General features: G+C 50.9%; 6 protein-coding genes across 6 annotated transcripts; 3 read left to right on the top strand and 3 right to left on the bottom strand.

The window, feature by feature from the left end:
* Positions 1-181: 181 nt before the first annotated feature.
* Positions 182-1,979, bottom strand: ATNIH1004_000972 (putative SIR2 family histone deacetylase (Hst4); the record flags this gene model as incomplete). Its single annotated transcript, XM_033565672.1, has 2 exons — positions 182-1,560; positions 1,658-1,979. The coding sequence occupies 2 exons, from the start codon at positions 1,977-1,979 to the stop codon at positions 182-184; spliced, it is 1,701 nt and encodes a 566-aa protein (XP_033431429.1).
* Positions 1,980-3,301: 1,322 nt separating this feature from the next.
* On the top strand, positions 3,302-6,982 carry SIN4 (mediator of RNA polymerase II transcription subunit 16; the record flags this gene model as incomplete). Its single annotated transcript, XM_033565673.1, has 10 exons — positions 3,302-3,435; positions 3,496-3,841; positions 3,898-4,608; positions 4,658-4,877; positions 4,930-5,049; positions 5,104-5,214; positions 5,277-5,534; positions 5,592-5,723; positions 5,773-6,405; positions 6,939-6,982. The coding sequence occupies 10 exons, from the start codon at positions 3,302-3,304 to the stop codon at positions 6,980-6,982; spliced, it is 2,709 nt and encodes a 902-aa protein (XP_033431430.1).
* Positions 6,983-7,016: 34 nt separating this feature from the next.
* RPL35 (60S ribosomal protein uL29) lies at positions 7,017-7,772 on the bottom strand (the record flags this gene model as incomplete). Its single annotated transcript, XM_033565674.1, has 4 exons — positions 7,017-7,022; positions 7,106-7,331; positions 7,503-7,645; positions 7,770-7,772. 4 exons carry the CDS (start codon positions 7,770-7,772, stop codon positions 7,017-7,019), a joined length of 378 nt encoding a protein of 125 aa, XP_033431431.1.
* Positions 7,773-8,091: 319 nt separating this feature from the next.
* ATNIH1004_000975 (putative vesicle transport v-SNARE protein Gos1) lies at positions 8,092-8,908 on the top strand (the record flags this gene model as incomplete). Its single annotated transcript, XM_033565675.1, has 3 exons — positions 8,092-8,157; positions 8,214-8,327; positions 8,405-8,908. The coding sequence occupies 3 exons, from the start codon at positions 8,092-8,094 to the stop codon at positions 8,906-8,908; spliced, it is 684 nt and encodes a 227-aa protein (XP_033431432.1).
* Positions 8,909-9,185: 277 nt separating this feature from the next.
* On the bottom strand, positions 9,186-10,347 carry ATP10 (mitochondrial ATPase complex subunit ATP10; the record flags this gene model as incomplete). The annotated part of the gene is made up of 2 exons (XM_033565676.1): positions 9,186-9,879; positions 9,953-10,347. The coding sequence occupies 2 exons, from the start codon at positions 10,345-10,347 to the stop codon at positions 9,186-9,188; spliced, it is 1,089 nt and encodes a 362-aa protein (XP_033431433.1).
* A 298-nt stretch (positions 10,348-10,645) lies between these two features.
* Positions 10,646-12,958, top strand: ATNIH1004_000977 (DNA-directed DNA polymerase IV; the record flags this gene model as incomplete). The annotated part of the gene is made up of 5 exons (XM_033565677.1): positions 10,646-10,809; positions 10,942-11,066; positions 11,131-11,303; positions 11,430-11,720; positions 11,780-12,958. 5 exons carry the CDS (start codon positions 10,646-10,648, stop codon positions 12,956-12,958), a joined length of 1,932 nt encoding a protein of 643 aa, XP_033431434.1.
* Positions 12,959-13,358: the final 400 nt, after the last annotated feature.

Consider the following 13,358-nt stretch of genomic DNA (forward strand, 5'->3'; position numbering starts at 1 on the left):
TCGTTCCGATTATTCCAAACGCCAATTCAACAAGCGTAGTCTATCGCTGGTATCTTGACAATTCAAATGTCTGACTCCGTTTGAGGCAGTCCCACAGAGGAGAAAGATACAAAGAAAAAGAGCAAAAATGTACCACCGAGAAGAAGATAAACTAACAATGTCATCCAGTTAAATCTGACGCTCATGCCGGTTGGTTTAATAGTTCACTCATACCATGTGGCACGGACTTAGGAGAAATCGTCTCGGGCTGACGCCACTGATCGCTGCCTGGCGTGGCGTCCCCTTTCTGGACTAGGTTGGGAAACATCGGTCCATTGTTGCGCGCCGCCCCCGGGGGTAGCGGATGCATGGGCTTGAAGTCTTCTTTTTCCAGCTTGGCCGACTTGTCCGCGTCGGCGCCGACTTTCTGCGCCTTGGTGACTTTGCTGAAGGTGGTGATCTTGGAGTTGGTGGTCGGCTGGTCCTTCTTGATGCGCTTCCGCGGCACTGCCTTTCCTTTTGCGCCGCCCTTCTTCGCCATAGTTGGCTTACTTCCTTTGAGCACGTCCTGTAGTTTCGGTCCACGGCTCGCCGGGTTCGGAAGCACGTCGGTCGGGAGTTGCGACTTCTTGATATCTTCGTCCTGACTGGACGACGGCGTGAGGAAGCCCGCCGTGGTCTTCTGCTTCTTCCTCGGCGTCGAGATGACAATCGATATTTCCTGCTCCCTCTTCACCCGGTCCACCTCCGACGCATTGCACTCGTCAAACACGTCTCCCGACTGGTCATCCCACCGTTTCAGGGCGGCTAGACGGGCGACATCTTCACAGTCGCCCGTAACCATGAGATCCCAGCAATCTTCGAAATCCTTCCCGACCGGGGGCTCGTTATTGATCCACATCGTGACGCCGTTCCGGCGGCTGCGGATCACCGAGCAGAGGCTTTTGACCAGACGGCGCACCCCCGGAATCTTCAAGCTAGTGCCCACCACGATGAGCGCGTCGGGGCGGGAGCGGATGTCGGCATTCATGACGGAGGTGATGGCCTCCTCGTCCGGGTTGTGTTCGTTGTAGAGCACGATACGCGGTCGCATCTTCCCCACCCCATGACTGCGTTGGCCGGTCTGCATGCGGAGTTGATTGTTCACCGAGCATTCGGGACATTCGGGCGCATCGGGACGGTCGAACATGACGCGATCAAAGTCCCGTAGATGGCGACACTTCTGACACACCATCTTGTCGAGGCTTCCGTGCAGCTGGATGGTACGGGGCCACGGTGCTTTGACGTTCAAGGGGATCTGGGTGGCCAATGGAGGCATGGAGGTCTCGATGCCGTCAATGTTCTGCGTGTAGAGGCGGGTGAGCCGACCCTCCTGACCGAGGCGAGCGAGCATGTGGTGAAAAGCCGTGGGGGAGGTGTTGGCCGCCTCCTCGGAGAGCGACCGGACCATATCTTGGAAGGAGGCGGTTAACGTTTCATCCTGGTAGACGGCGGCATCGAAGAGCAATTTTCCGGATGTTTTGAGGTTGTGTTTCTTCTGCAGGGATTTGAACAGGCCATCGGTGGACCGAAAATCGGGAACTTAAGAAGAAAGTTAGTTCATGTAAATTCTTTTAATTATAAATGTAAAAGTGAACGTAGATATTTTTTTGGTTTTTCAATAAAAAAGAACACATACTGCCAGCCGAAGTGGAGATACCCGCACCCGCAATGACGACGATTTTGCGGTGACGCCGAATCGTCTTGGTGAGCAAATCGATCTGGGGCTGTTGGCAGGCGTGGGAAAGAGAGAGACTAGACAGATGGAGATGCTGCGTCCGGCGTTCTTTGGGGGCGGCCACCCGACGCTTCTTCCTGGCGGGCGGCACACTGTGGTCTTGGCCAACGCCCGACTCGTCCGTGTCCTGAGACGGAGGCGGCGAGGGATAGAACCCAGGAGGTGGTGACGGTGATGCCGGTGGAGAGCTCAGCTCTGATACATCCGAGTAATCATCTTCCATGACGAGAGGACTAGAAGGAGGAGGAAGAGGAGGAGTATGGGGAGGGGGAAGGTAGGTAGTGGTGATGTGGTGTGGAAAAGGAGAAAAGAGGAGAGAGAAAGAGAGGAAGAAGAGAAGAGCTTTCGCCGAAAGGAGCTGGATATCACACGCGAGCGACAATCATGGGGCTCAATTGAATCGGACCTTTTTTTTTTTTTGCTCTTTTTTCCTTTCCTGTTCTTTTCTCCTGAAATATTTTTTCGAATGGTCTGGTTGTGGGAGGAAGGAGAAAAGAAAACGAAAAAGTGGAGAGAGAAGCTGGAGAGTGATGAGGTCAAGGGGATCAGATTCTACTCTGGTTCTCTCTCGCTTGTAACCGTTGTGTTGTGTTTATTTTGACCCACGGGAATTCCCCGGAGAAGTTGGTATGGAGTGACTATACCTAGTAGGCTAGGAAGCTAGGAGGGAGTAACTCCGTAGTAACTAGTAACTTGGTATATAGTAGCAGGAGACAGATAGATAGATATTGATCAACCCATCCGAGAATATCTCATTTCCCATCGTCCGTCCAGAGTTATCAGAAGCAGCTGAAACGGAACCAGAAACAGACAGCCTGCTGGATTCTTTCTAGCTTGGACCTGATTGGCCTGATCGATCATCTGTCTTGTCCTCTCCCATAGCAGTATGCAGGAGTTATACAATTGATCAAATATTGATTATATCCAACTGAGTCCTGCAGTTCAATCCGAAGCTCTATCCCATGTTAGAATCTCCCATTCCTTCCTATTCAACATCCACGCAGTTAGTCATTCACGGTCATCTCCCTCCTACGTCGGTGGATGCCCTGCGCAGGGACCGGAGGGTTTCCACTCTTGCTCCTTTGGCCCCTTCTCCATCTCGAATCGCAGTGGATTGGTTCATACATCGTATGTCCGCTTGATCAAGACCATCTCTACCTTACAGGATATACATACAACCTTGTCTGTCGGCCAATGTACTCTCTATCACAGTGCTTCTTTGAAGTACTACACGGTCTCCTGATTGGCTGATCCGTTGTCCGGGATACGGGTCGCACCTGACCTCACATGACGCTGACTCAGCCCCTTCACGGGACCAAACTCTCCGGAAGGAAAACGGCGAGATGGTGGAAGGTACTAGCTGTTAAAGTTATTGTATGTCGAGTCGATCCCAGGAGGAGGGTCCCGGATGGCTTCTGTGGTTGATTGAGATCGTTTGGACTTCGCCGCGTGTGCGCCATTGTCCACCGTTGCGTTTGGACCCTAGCAAGGAAAGGAAGAGTACTACGATTTAATAGATCATCCCTCCCTCCAAACATGCCCATGATGATGGAGGACGGTCTCAACGTGGACGAATTGTTTGGGGAACCCACCTCACTCGAGTTGGGTCTGCCACCGCCCGCCTCCACCAAAGGGCTTGCTCAGCGTCTGGATGAATTGAGATTACTAGGGTGCTGCCAGTAAGCCTAGAGATTTATATACATCGAGCTTCTGATAAGATTCGAGTTGACATTGGTCAGGAAGATTGCCTGGTCAAGGCAGGGGTGCATCGCTTATATCACCCCGGATTCATTGCGGGTGAATCTCCGTCACTTGGAGTGCCGTCCGTCGGATGGCAAGTGGATTCTCAGCGATGAGACGCCTCTGATTCCCGTCACCGAAGCCCATGGTGGTCATCCCCTAGCCCATCTGTCCTGGAACGAGGTCGGTTCGGAATTGGCCGTGGTCGATGCGTCCGGCCGCGTCTCGATTTATAACATCGCGATTGCTCTGAATAGTCTGGCTGGGCAGCGGCAAGCGGCGTTTGATCCGGTTGACGATGGAGCCCAGATTGTCGGAATGATGTGGCTGAATGTGCAGCGCTCGGTTAGTTCTCCAGCCGTGCCGGTGTTCTCACCCCATGGTACTAATCTATTGACAAGGTGCATGCTTTCAACCAAGCGGCCAAGGTCCAAGGTCGTTGGGCTTATTCACCCTTTCGACGCCGCCCCATCGGCCCACTACATCCAGCCGGGAAAGCAGCCCTGGTCTGTATCACCAGATCGGGCATGATTCGACTTCTGTATCAGAACCCGGATGGTCGATGGGCCGAGATTTCTGCGGAATTGAAGAACGCCACCTACTCGGACCGACAGCTGACCCATGCGGCCATAGGGGCCGTTCAGGGCGGCATTCTCGTCGCTACTTATTCGGCATGCCAGAACTTTTGCTTCTACCGGGTGCAGATCAACTGGACTCCGTCACAATGGGACCCGAGTCAGCTGAAGCTAGCGCCGAATCAGTTCCCGGTCCCCAGTTTTCGTTTCATGCACGCAAAAGTCGAAACGTCCTACAGTATACCGTGCACGACCCGGTGGGCAGGACCAAATTCTGGGGCGCTCCCTCCATCCACAAACTCCTTGTATTGCCTGACCCATTTGGATATCTTTTTAGCGGCGCACGACAATTCCGCTGGGATGACGATGAATCCTTGGATCGTTGCTGTTTTCTCCATACCTCCCCATGCTGTGGCCGACCACTCTCAACAGAACCCCTCCAGTGTTATCGTTCGATGGCAATTGGATTCGGCCCCCCCAAAATTGCACCCGAAGTTTGATGAAGTGACTTCGGAGAAGAATAATCCACAGATTAAAGTATGTGAATGTGGACCCCCCCAGAAGCCCCTCACTGACTCCGACGTAGCCAAGGACGGTGCTGTGTCGACTGGATGATATCCAGTGCGATCGATACATTATATCGATAGATCAGACGGAGTTCGGAAATGTCCTTGCCGTTGTCTATGATGACAGTTCCATTGCCTTTTATGACCCAAAGACAATGACTATTATCAATGGACTGGATGACACGAATACAATAACGAGTCTGGTTCAGGGGGGTTTTCGCTACCCGCCCGATTCTCCAGGTGCCATCCCTCGACACTTATTAGTCGGTATAGAGCTGACATTTCATAATAGGGCTTCATGTTGATTTTTCGCCCAGTGGCTGCGTGGCCATGATGCTGGACAGCGACGGACAAGTGCAACTTCGAGTCATGGAGCATTCATACGGGGCGGAAGACGGGCTTCCGGATGAAAGTATGCAATGAGATTGTTCGTGTGGGATAACAATTCATCTAATTGATTTGCTAGATAAACTATCCGCCGCCATCGCCTCTTTGACGCTAGCCTTTTGCCGTGGCTGTGGGAGCGAGCTCAATACAGACGATATACTGATGATTCTAAGACGCCAAGTGTCGCCTGGTAGGTCCTGCTCTTTCCTGTTGGCAATGCGCCTAGTCTAACCTTTCTACAAGACGATCAAGCGACGTTTATCAACGAAGTATATCGCGCGCTGGCTGTCAATTGCAATTTTACCCAGGAAAATGATAAACTTATGAGCCATCAGTATCTTCCTCGTTGCCTCAGCATACAGGCTGCCTTGGGATTCAAGGATAAATACAAGGCACGAAGCTTTGCATCCAATGTTCCCTGGACTATTCTTCAACTCCGCCATGCTTCCGTACTATATGCCTTGTTTCTCCAATTCAACAAGGGAATTCAAACAGAACCTCCAGATGCCGGTATGAACCTAATAACCCATCTGTCTTTCAGCTACTGATAACATGATCTAAAACTAGACGCTTTGCGCATTTTACTCGGAAATACGAAATGGGCCCTGGATTTCCTGAATTATATTCTGAACGAACTGCTCGATCTATCAGACGAGTTTGAAACCGTGTTCTCTGACCAAGAGGCGTTTGCTCAGAAACGTAAGTTCTATTATTTATACCTGGAGTTCGGGGACACTCACAACTTCAGTAAAATCCACAAACTCCCTCCCCCTCGTCATCCTCCTATCCAGCATGTCCCGCGCTTTCCTCCGTTTCATCTGTCGCGGACTCCAAGGAATCTACGCCGGTTACGCCGCCGCCCCTGTCACCGGCGACGCCCGCGTCTACTACGCTGAAGTCTGCCAGACTCTAGACGCCTCTCCGGTGCGAATAGACGTCTACCAGAAATTCATCACCGGCGTGGACACGGCAGTCAGACATGTTTACCACGGTGCCGGGTTCGGGGACACGGAGCGTCCCGGCCCGGAAAGGGAGTTACTCGTCAACGCTCGCATCTCCCCCGTCCTCATTTCCGCCGTCGTGACGATCCTCCGCGAGACCGTGCCGGCGCTGAAACCTGAAATTGACCGCATGGCCATCTACACGGCCGATTATAGCTGGTTAGGACTCGGCACCGATCGTCGCGCTGAGTGCTATCGCAGGGCTCGAGACGTCGATATCATTAAGAAGATGCCGGTACGAGCGCCCGTTTTGCCACCCAATGGCTCGGATCATCATCAGCAGCACCAGGAACATCTCCCTGGGAAATCCACCGGCTTCGGTGCCCCGTCCAAGGGACAGGTCCGTAGGCGATGTGTTCGCTGCTGCGAGGTCTTGTGTGGTACGTATCCGCCTCGTCCGCTGCTTTCCTTCCGCATGATGTATAAATTGGGTTATGTGCGGTATTGTATTTGTGGGGGAGGTTGGGCTCTAGAGTCAGATGTTCATCGGTAGATGGGTAGCAGTAGGGGATGTTCGACCCTGGTGGTCGTGGTGCTGAATGAGGTATATGATATCAATGACTCTTTTTTTCCAGAGTAATTTTACTGTGTTAAGGGGGTACGATGTAACAGGATACCTAAATCAGGGTCCGCTGAGGATTTTAATACGGAACAAAGTAGAAGGTTAAGTGGGCATTTTCATATAGATTCCACAGCTGCACTCCGCAGAGTATGTAAATACTGTAGAACTATGCAGTGTCCAGGTACCAGGAAAAGTATACACCAAACCCATAGTTCCTAGACACTGACGGTGCAAACAAGTCATGATCATTCAAATAAAGCCTTCATTTAGATCGACCTGCATCTTCTTCTAAGATACATAATCAATTTTAAGAAACGATTTTGATGAACCTGACCCCTAAGGTCAGGTTAGGTCAACCCGTCATCTTTATAACGGCGTACCCCGTTCCCGTTTAACTCCATCCAGATCCAGACAAGACCCCGTCTTCATTTAAGCCTGTGAAACGATCAGCGCCGTCTTTTACTTTTCCTTATTACCGATTATTGGTGGATACGCTGATATTGGCTTCTAATTCATACCTTGATAGCGTACTTCCGCTGGGGGAAGTGGATCTGCTGCTTCCTCTTGCGCTCCGTCTTCACGGTGGCCTCGTGCTTGGTGAGGCGGCGGCGCAGATCGCGGGTGAGCTTGGGCCGGAGGTCAAGAGGGAGATACTTCTTGTTCTTGTAGAACAGACGAAGCTGAGCGCGCTGGTTGGCGTTGATGACGGTGAGAATGCGAGCGATCGACTTGCGAACGTCGTGGCTGTATATCTATCAGTATTTGTTCGGTATAGTCGTTTCGTAGAAATTAAAAAGCATCCGGTCGTCTTCTTTCTTTTCCCGTAGTTCTTCTTTCTTTTATATCGCATATCCAATTGTTCCTCCACTCCCGGCGCAGATATTCATGGGTTGATGTAGCAAGGGTGAAACGCACATTCTCTGAGTCTTGGACGAAGCGCCGCCAGCGATCTTCTGGACACGGAGCTGGCTCAGCTCGGTCTTCAACTCCTCCAACTGCTTGGAGAGATCATCCTTGTTCTTTCCCCAGAGCTGACCAGCCTTGACCTTGGATGTCGACTACCAACGAAAAGAAACATCATCAGTATCTGAATTCTCTCCGTACTGAAAAACCAAAAAAAAAAAACCAAAAAAAACACACAAAAATTCAAACAGGGCCATGCAGCGACCGCATGCAACATACCATGGTGGGCGGCTTCGTGTCGTAGCGTACGGTTGTCGACGTGAGGATTGAAGATGGACCCGGGTCAATTTGGATGTTCGTTGTGGGACTAGGGTTAATTTTTTCTGCTGTGGGTTGCGGCGTCTAAGCGGGCACGTGATGTGTGGCTGGTGCGGGATGACGCCGCCTCCGCCTGCCTGGCGTTGGCGATGGAGCCATGGATGGCATGTGTTGAGGTGAAACGGGAGTACGATTCATGTGATGTTGTTCTGTCTCGGTTTATTTTCTTTTTTAGATTTGCTTGCTTGCTTCTATCCTTGTGTCTAGGTTCTTTTCTGTCCTTATGGCCACCTCTACTGGTACTGGGTGGGCTCAACTGCGGCAGCAGGCCCGCTCGCTCGAAACTCAGGTATGCACCGTGTATCCATATTGGTGCAGGAGGCAGTATTCTGATGGATTATCTAGACGGAGAGTGTTTTCCACACATATGCGCAATATGCATCGATGACAAAGCTCCCCGCCACGCCTTCGGAGGAAGAGCTCCGTCTTGAATCGCAACTGAAAGACCTCCTCGATAAGGTACCGTATGAATGAATCCGAGTAGTAGCCACCAAGCAGATCAGATGTCACAAGTTAACCTCATCCCCATCATCCAGCGTGAATCCCTCGTCGCCCAACTCGCCCGTCTCCTCGACTCCGAAGCCACCTTGACCTCCTCCGCCCTGAAGCAGAACAATTTATCCCGTCATCGTGAAGTACTCCAGGACCACCGTCGCGAACTCCAGCGTCTCAAGTCCGCCATCACCGAGTCTCGCGACCGTGCGAATCTCCTCTCCAACGTCCGTTCCGATATTAACGCATACCACGCCTCTAACCCGGCCGCAGCTGAAGCTGACTACATGCTCGAGGAGCGGGGTCGCATCGACGAGAGCCATAATATGATCGATGGGGTTTTGAGCCAGGCGTATGCCATCAATGAGAACTTCGGTCTACAGCGTGAAACGCTGGCTAGTATCAATCGTCGCATTGTCGGGGCTGCGGGTCATGTCCCCGGGATGAATGCATTGATTGGGAAGATCGGATCGAAACGCAGACGGGATGCCCTGATCTTGGGAGCTTTTATCGGGTTCTGCTTGTTGATGCTCCTTTTCTTTCGATGAGTGCAAATTGTGGGGAGTGGAGCACATGATTTCTTTTTTTCTTGCTTTCTTTTGCTTGTGATGTTTGATTCTAGCCTGGTCCATCGTTCGCCGTCTATATTGCTGCGCTACCGGGAAGGCGTTTATGGTATTTGTCTCATTTCTACTGCTATACAGGAATGTTAATTACAATGGGTCTTCGGTGCTTGGTGTTTGGGTTGCTGGCATATTTTCTCATATATCCAGTCTTGATATGTATGTATGTACATAGGCCCATATGGGCTGTATATGATATCAGTCACTGTTTCATGACAACTCTGGGTTTTTGGCTTGCGGATCCATCCCGGGCTCTCGTCTCCCATTCCTGTGCGGGCAACTCGGATTCCATACTGATCTTTCTCTCCTGGAGGAGTTTGCGCAGTCCGTTGTTGAGGGCCTCCAGCTCGGTCTTCTCTGCCGGTCCGCTTCCCGCCCATCGGATACGACAGTTCTCATCCAGGAGGTAGACGTACCCCACCTTGCTATTCATCATTCCAATAGACTCCCTGAGACTATCTGTAAGACCTTTGCGTACCATGAAATACCGTTTGTGTTGCTCCTCGGGTAATTTCGCCCGCATGCGGAACATAAACATCCGGATCAGCCATGCCTTCATCGCATTCTCTTCCACGTTGATATCGACTTTTTGAACGATATCGCTACCGGTTTTGAAAACCTCATACAGGCCCGGATTTTGTTTCGGCCCCGTAAATGTCGCGACTTGCGATTCCGCCCAGACACTGGAAAACAGGTTGACGACCGTCACTTTGCCCCGGAATAGCGCCGTGGTATCCCGTGGTTCCTTCGGTGACGCCAACGTAATGCCACTCAAGTTCGGGAAGTAAAGAGATTTATCTCGTTTGAACAGTCGGGTATTCGAACTGAATGTCTTGCCTTCGTGATAGCGCATATTTGACCATTCTCGGAAGTATGGCTTCGCGACCTGTTTCGTCCTGACGTTTGATTCATGTAGAATTAGTACTAAATGCTTGCTCTTCTCTAGGATAGGGATAGAAGTGTCCGTACAGTTCCTTGCGTCGCTCAAGATGTCTATCGTAATTGACAAAATCGTCTCGTCTTTGTCTCATACTCCGCGAGTCGATTCCGGTATTTTGTCCCTCCTGTGGCGGAATCGCGGACCCGATTGGCCGGTCCAGCGTGGGAGGTGTAAAGTCTTCATCGCCGGGTTCGGGACCAGACGAGGAGGAATGGGAAGATGATGGAGATTTATTTTGTTGGAATTGGATTTTATTGCTTATAGCTGGCTTGGTTGCTCGCGAGCTTTCGTCGCCGCTGGTGGCATAGTAGCGGAGAGACGGCTTTATTTGAGAGACGGTGCGAAACTGGCAACTGAGACAACGCGCTCCTCGTAGGATAGAAGCCTCTGTGAAAGAGGAGAGAAGCACCGACGGCCTCCACATATTGAAGTAGCAGTCAAATCCTGGGTTGATAGTACGCCTCGAAATTCACGAGATTTACCAACCGGGAAGTTAAATTACTTCCGCAGTCCCGTGACTTGGCGACGTTTTCGTGCCTGCTGCAACGCGTGTTGCCTGGTCAGCGTGTCATCCGTCCAATGTGGGTGGTTTTTTTTATCCTTTTCCAAAGGTTGTGCCATATACGTAGCTAAGTCGTCACCTGCTAGGCAGGGAGACGGACTTCAACCCATGGCTCGACTCGTTCGGGAAGGAGTTAAGTTGACCACCTCTTGAGTCGGAAATGGCGCACAAAATTGCAGACAAAAAGGCCTTTTTCGGACAGCTCGAGGACCTGGATCGGCTTTCTGATGACTTGGAGGATGAGGCGATGGATGATTTCTGTCGAGTTGTCGTTCTTTCGAGAAAAGAAAATGAACCCTTGCCTTCAGCTGCCTTGAGCCCTATGTATGCGAACCTGGTGACTTCATCGTGCTCACTTTCGAGTCCTTGGTCTTCCCCAGTTAGCATTACGAGTTCAAGGCAGGAGAGAAATGATTCCGTGAGCAGTGGAGATGCTCAGATTACTGCGATAAAAAGATCAAATACCGAGCCTGTTACGACTGAAAGCGCAAAAACCGGCATGACGACCATTAAGCGAAAGCCGACGTGCTCTTTTAAAGTGATCCCTGAACAACAGCAGTTCTTCAAGGGTCTAGTTTTTTGTGAGTTCTAGTGTTGATAATTATATTGTGCATGCTAGACCTTTCACTGACTTGCTTGTTTCAGACTTCTTCCCGAACAATGACGTTTCACCTCTACGACGTCTACGTATTCAGCGAGCGCAAGAATACGGTGCTCTTTGGGCAAAGGCTTGGGGGGATAACGTCACGCATGTTATAGTTGATAAGGGGTTGACCTTCCCAGATGTCTTGAAACATCTTAAGCTTGAGTCTTGTCCGGTGAGTTGGGACCGGAATTTATAGTTTATATGTCTTCTGACTGGCACGAAGCCCAATATAGCTCTTGTAGATGAGAGTTATCCTTCGGAATGTATAAAGTTTCGGTCAGTTCTCAGTACGTCTCAGGTGCGATTTCGCGTTAGTGGGATGCCTGTGCCCTCCGAATCAAAAGAGCCTGCCCCTCCAAGTGAGCTTCTGGATGGCTCATTGCCATTGAAACCAGCTCGGAGACAGCAGCAACATACCCCAACATTCTCCGAGAACACTCAAACTTTAAGTGGACCGGTCCAAATTACTAGCGAACCAGCAGATGAACCTTATGAACCTTATGAACCACCAGTTCATAAAGCCCATCCTATTCGGCAGCGTGATGCTTTGGAAGAAATGATTAACGAGACTATAGCCGTGAAAGACTTGGTAAGCTTCCGGGAGTTATTATGATGCGGTTCATAGCCCGTACTGATATGATGTATAAGCCTTTAGAGCCTCTAGATGCCCACGAAGATGAAATGGTTGTCGAAAAATCTGATGAAGAGGCTGAAACGTCGGATCCTGGACCAATTGTGCGGAAGAGAGGGAGATCAGTGAACAATAATCAACAAGCCACGGGTAAATGGCAGCAGAAGTTTGCCTGCATGCAGAAACATGGTCTAAAGTCAAATTCGGAAGGGCCAAATACTAGAACTATCGAGGTTCTTCAGCAGATGCTGGACTACTATACCAGGACTGACGACCATTGGCGTGTGATTGCCTACCGCAAAGCAATCAGTGCCCTTAGCAGACAGCCCAGGAAGATTGTGAGTCGAGCGCAAGCCATCTCCATCGCCGGAGTCGGCCCCCGGTTGGCGGACAAGATTGAGGAGATTGTGTTTACGAATCGACTCCGACGTCTGGAGAACACGAACACTACCTCCGAGGATCTCATACTGCAGAAATTCCTCGGTATCTACGGGGTTGGGATTTCGCAAGCTTCGAGATGGGTTGCTCAGGGCTATAAGTCACTTAAGGACCTGAAAATGAAGGCCAAGCTGACTCCAGCGCAACGGGTCGGGGTCGATCACTACCAGGACTTTTCGCAGCGGATTCGACGCAGCGAGGTCGAGGCGCATGGGGATATCGTCCGAAAGGCCGTACAAACGGCCCATCCGGGCATGCAAGTCATCATCAGTGGCTCGTATCGACGTGGGGCGGCTGACTCGGGAGACATCGACCTGCTCATCACCAAGTCTGACACATCCATCGAGCAGATCCGGACGACGATGATGGATGTCGTGGTGCCCCAGCTGTTTCGTCAGGGATTTCTCCAGGTTAGCCTGGCTAGCACGTCGCGAGGAGATGGATCGAAGTGGCACGGGGCAAGCAAGCTGCCAGACAGCCCTGTCTGGCGGCGAATCGATCTCCTCTTTGTGCCGGGATCGGAGATTGGAGCTGCATTGATATACTTCACGGGGAATGACATTTTCAACCGGAGCATGAGGCTTCTGGCCCGAAAGAGGGGTATGCGGTTGAACCAGCGGGGGCTGTATGCGGACGTCCTACGTGGGTCAGGACAGGTGAAACTGACCATGGGTCACCTCCTCGAGGGTCGCGATGAGCGACGCATCTTTGAAATATTGGGGGTTCCATGGTGGCCTCCTGAGCATCGCATATGCTGAGTGTTTGTATATTTATTCCCTGCAGGAGTCTCGAGGTGTTTCCTGCTTCCTTCCATGGAACTAGCTCTCTTTTTCTTTTATTTTTCTATCTATCAACCAGCTATGTATTGAAATGCTGACTGGGTGTGATGTTGGGATTAAATCATCAAGAGTGGGAAGGTTTTATATGTGTTGTGTTCAGGACTCCAAGAAGGCCAGAATTCCCTGAATGATAATTACAAGGTGATACGAAAGCTACCCATTTTAAGGCTCCGGGGATACCTCTCTACCTGTGGTTTCTCTTCTTCACCTGTATAATGCTACATGCAGAAGTTATGTTTCAACCATGAGAGTTGCACATAATATTTGGAGCTATTTGAGTATAATGCCCTACTCGACAATTTCAATGACCACCTTCCCA

This window comes from Aspergillus tanneri (assembly GCF_003426965.1).
Source record: "Aspergillus tanneri strain NIH1004 chromosome Unknown AapTan_2_pilon_pilon_pilon, whole genome shotgun sequence".
Taxonomy (NCBI): Eukaryota; Fungi; Ascomycota; class Eurotiomycetes; order Eurotiales; family Aspergillaceae; genus Aspergillus; species Aspergillus tanneri.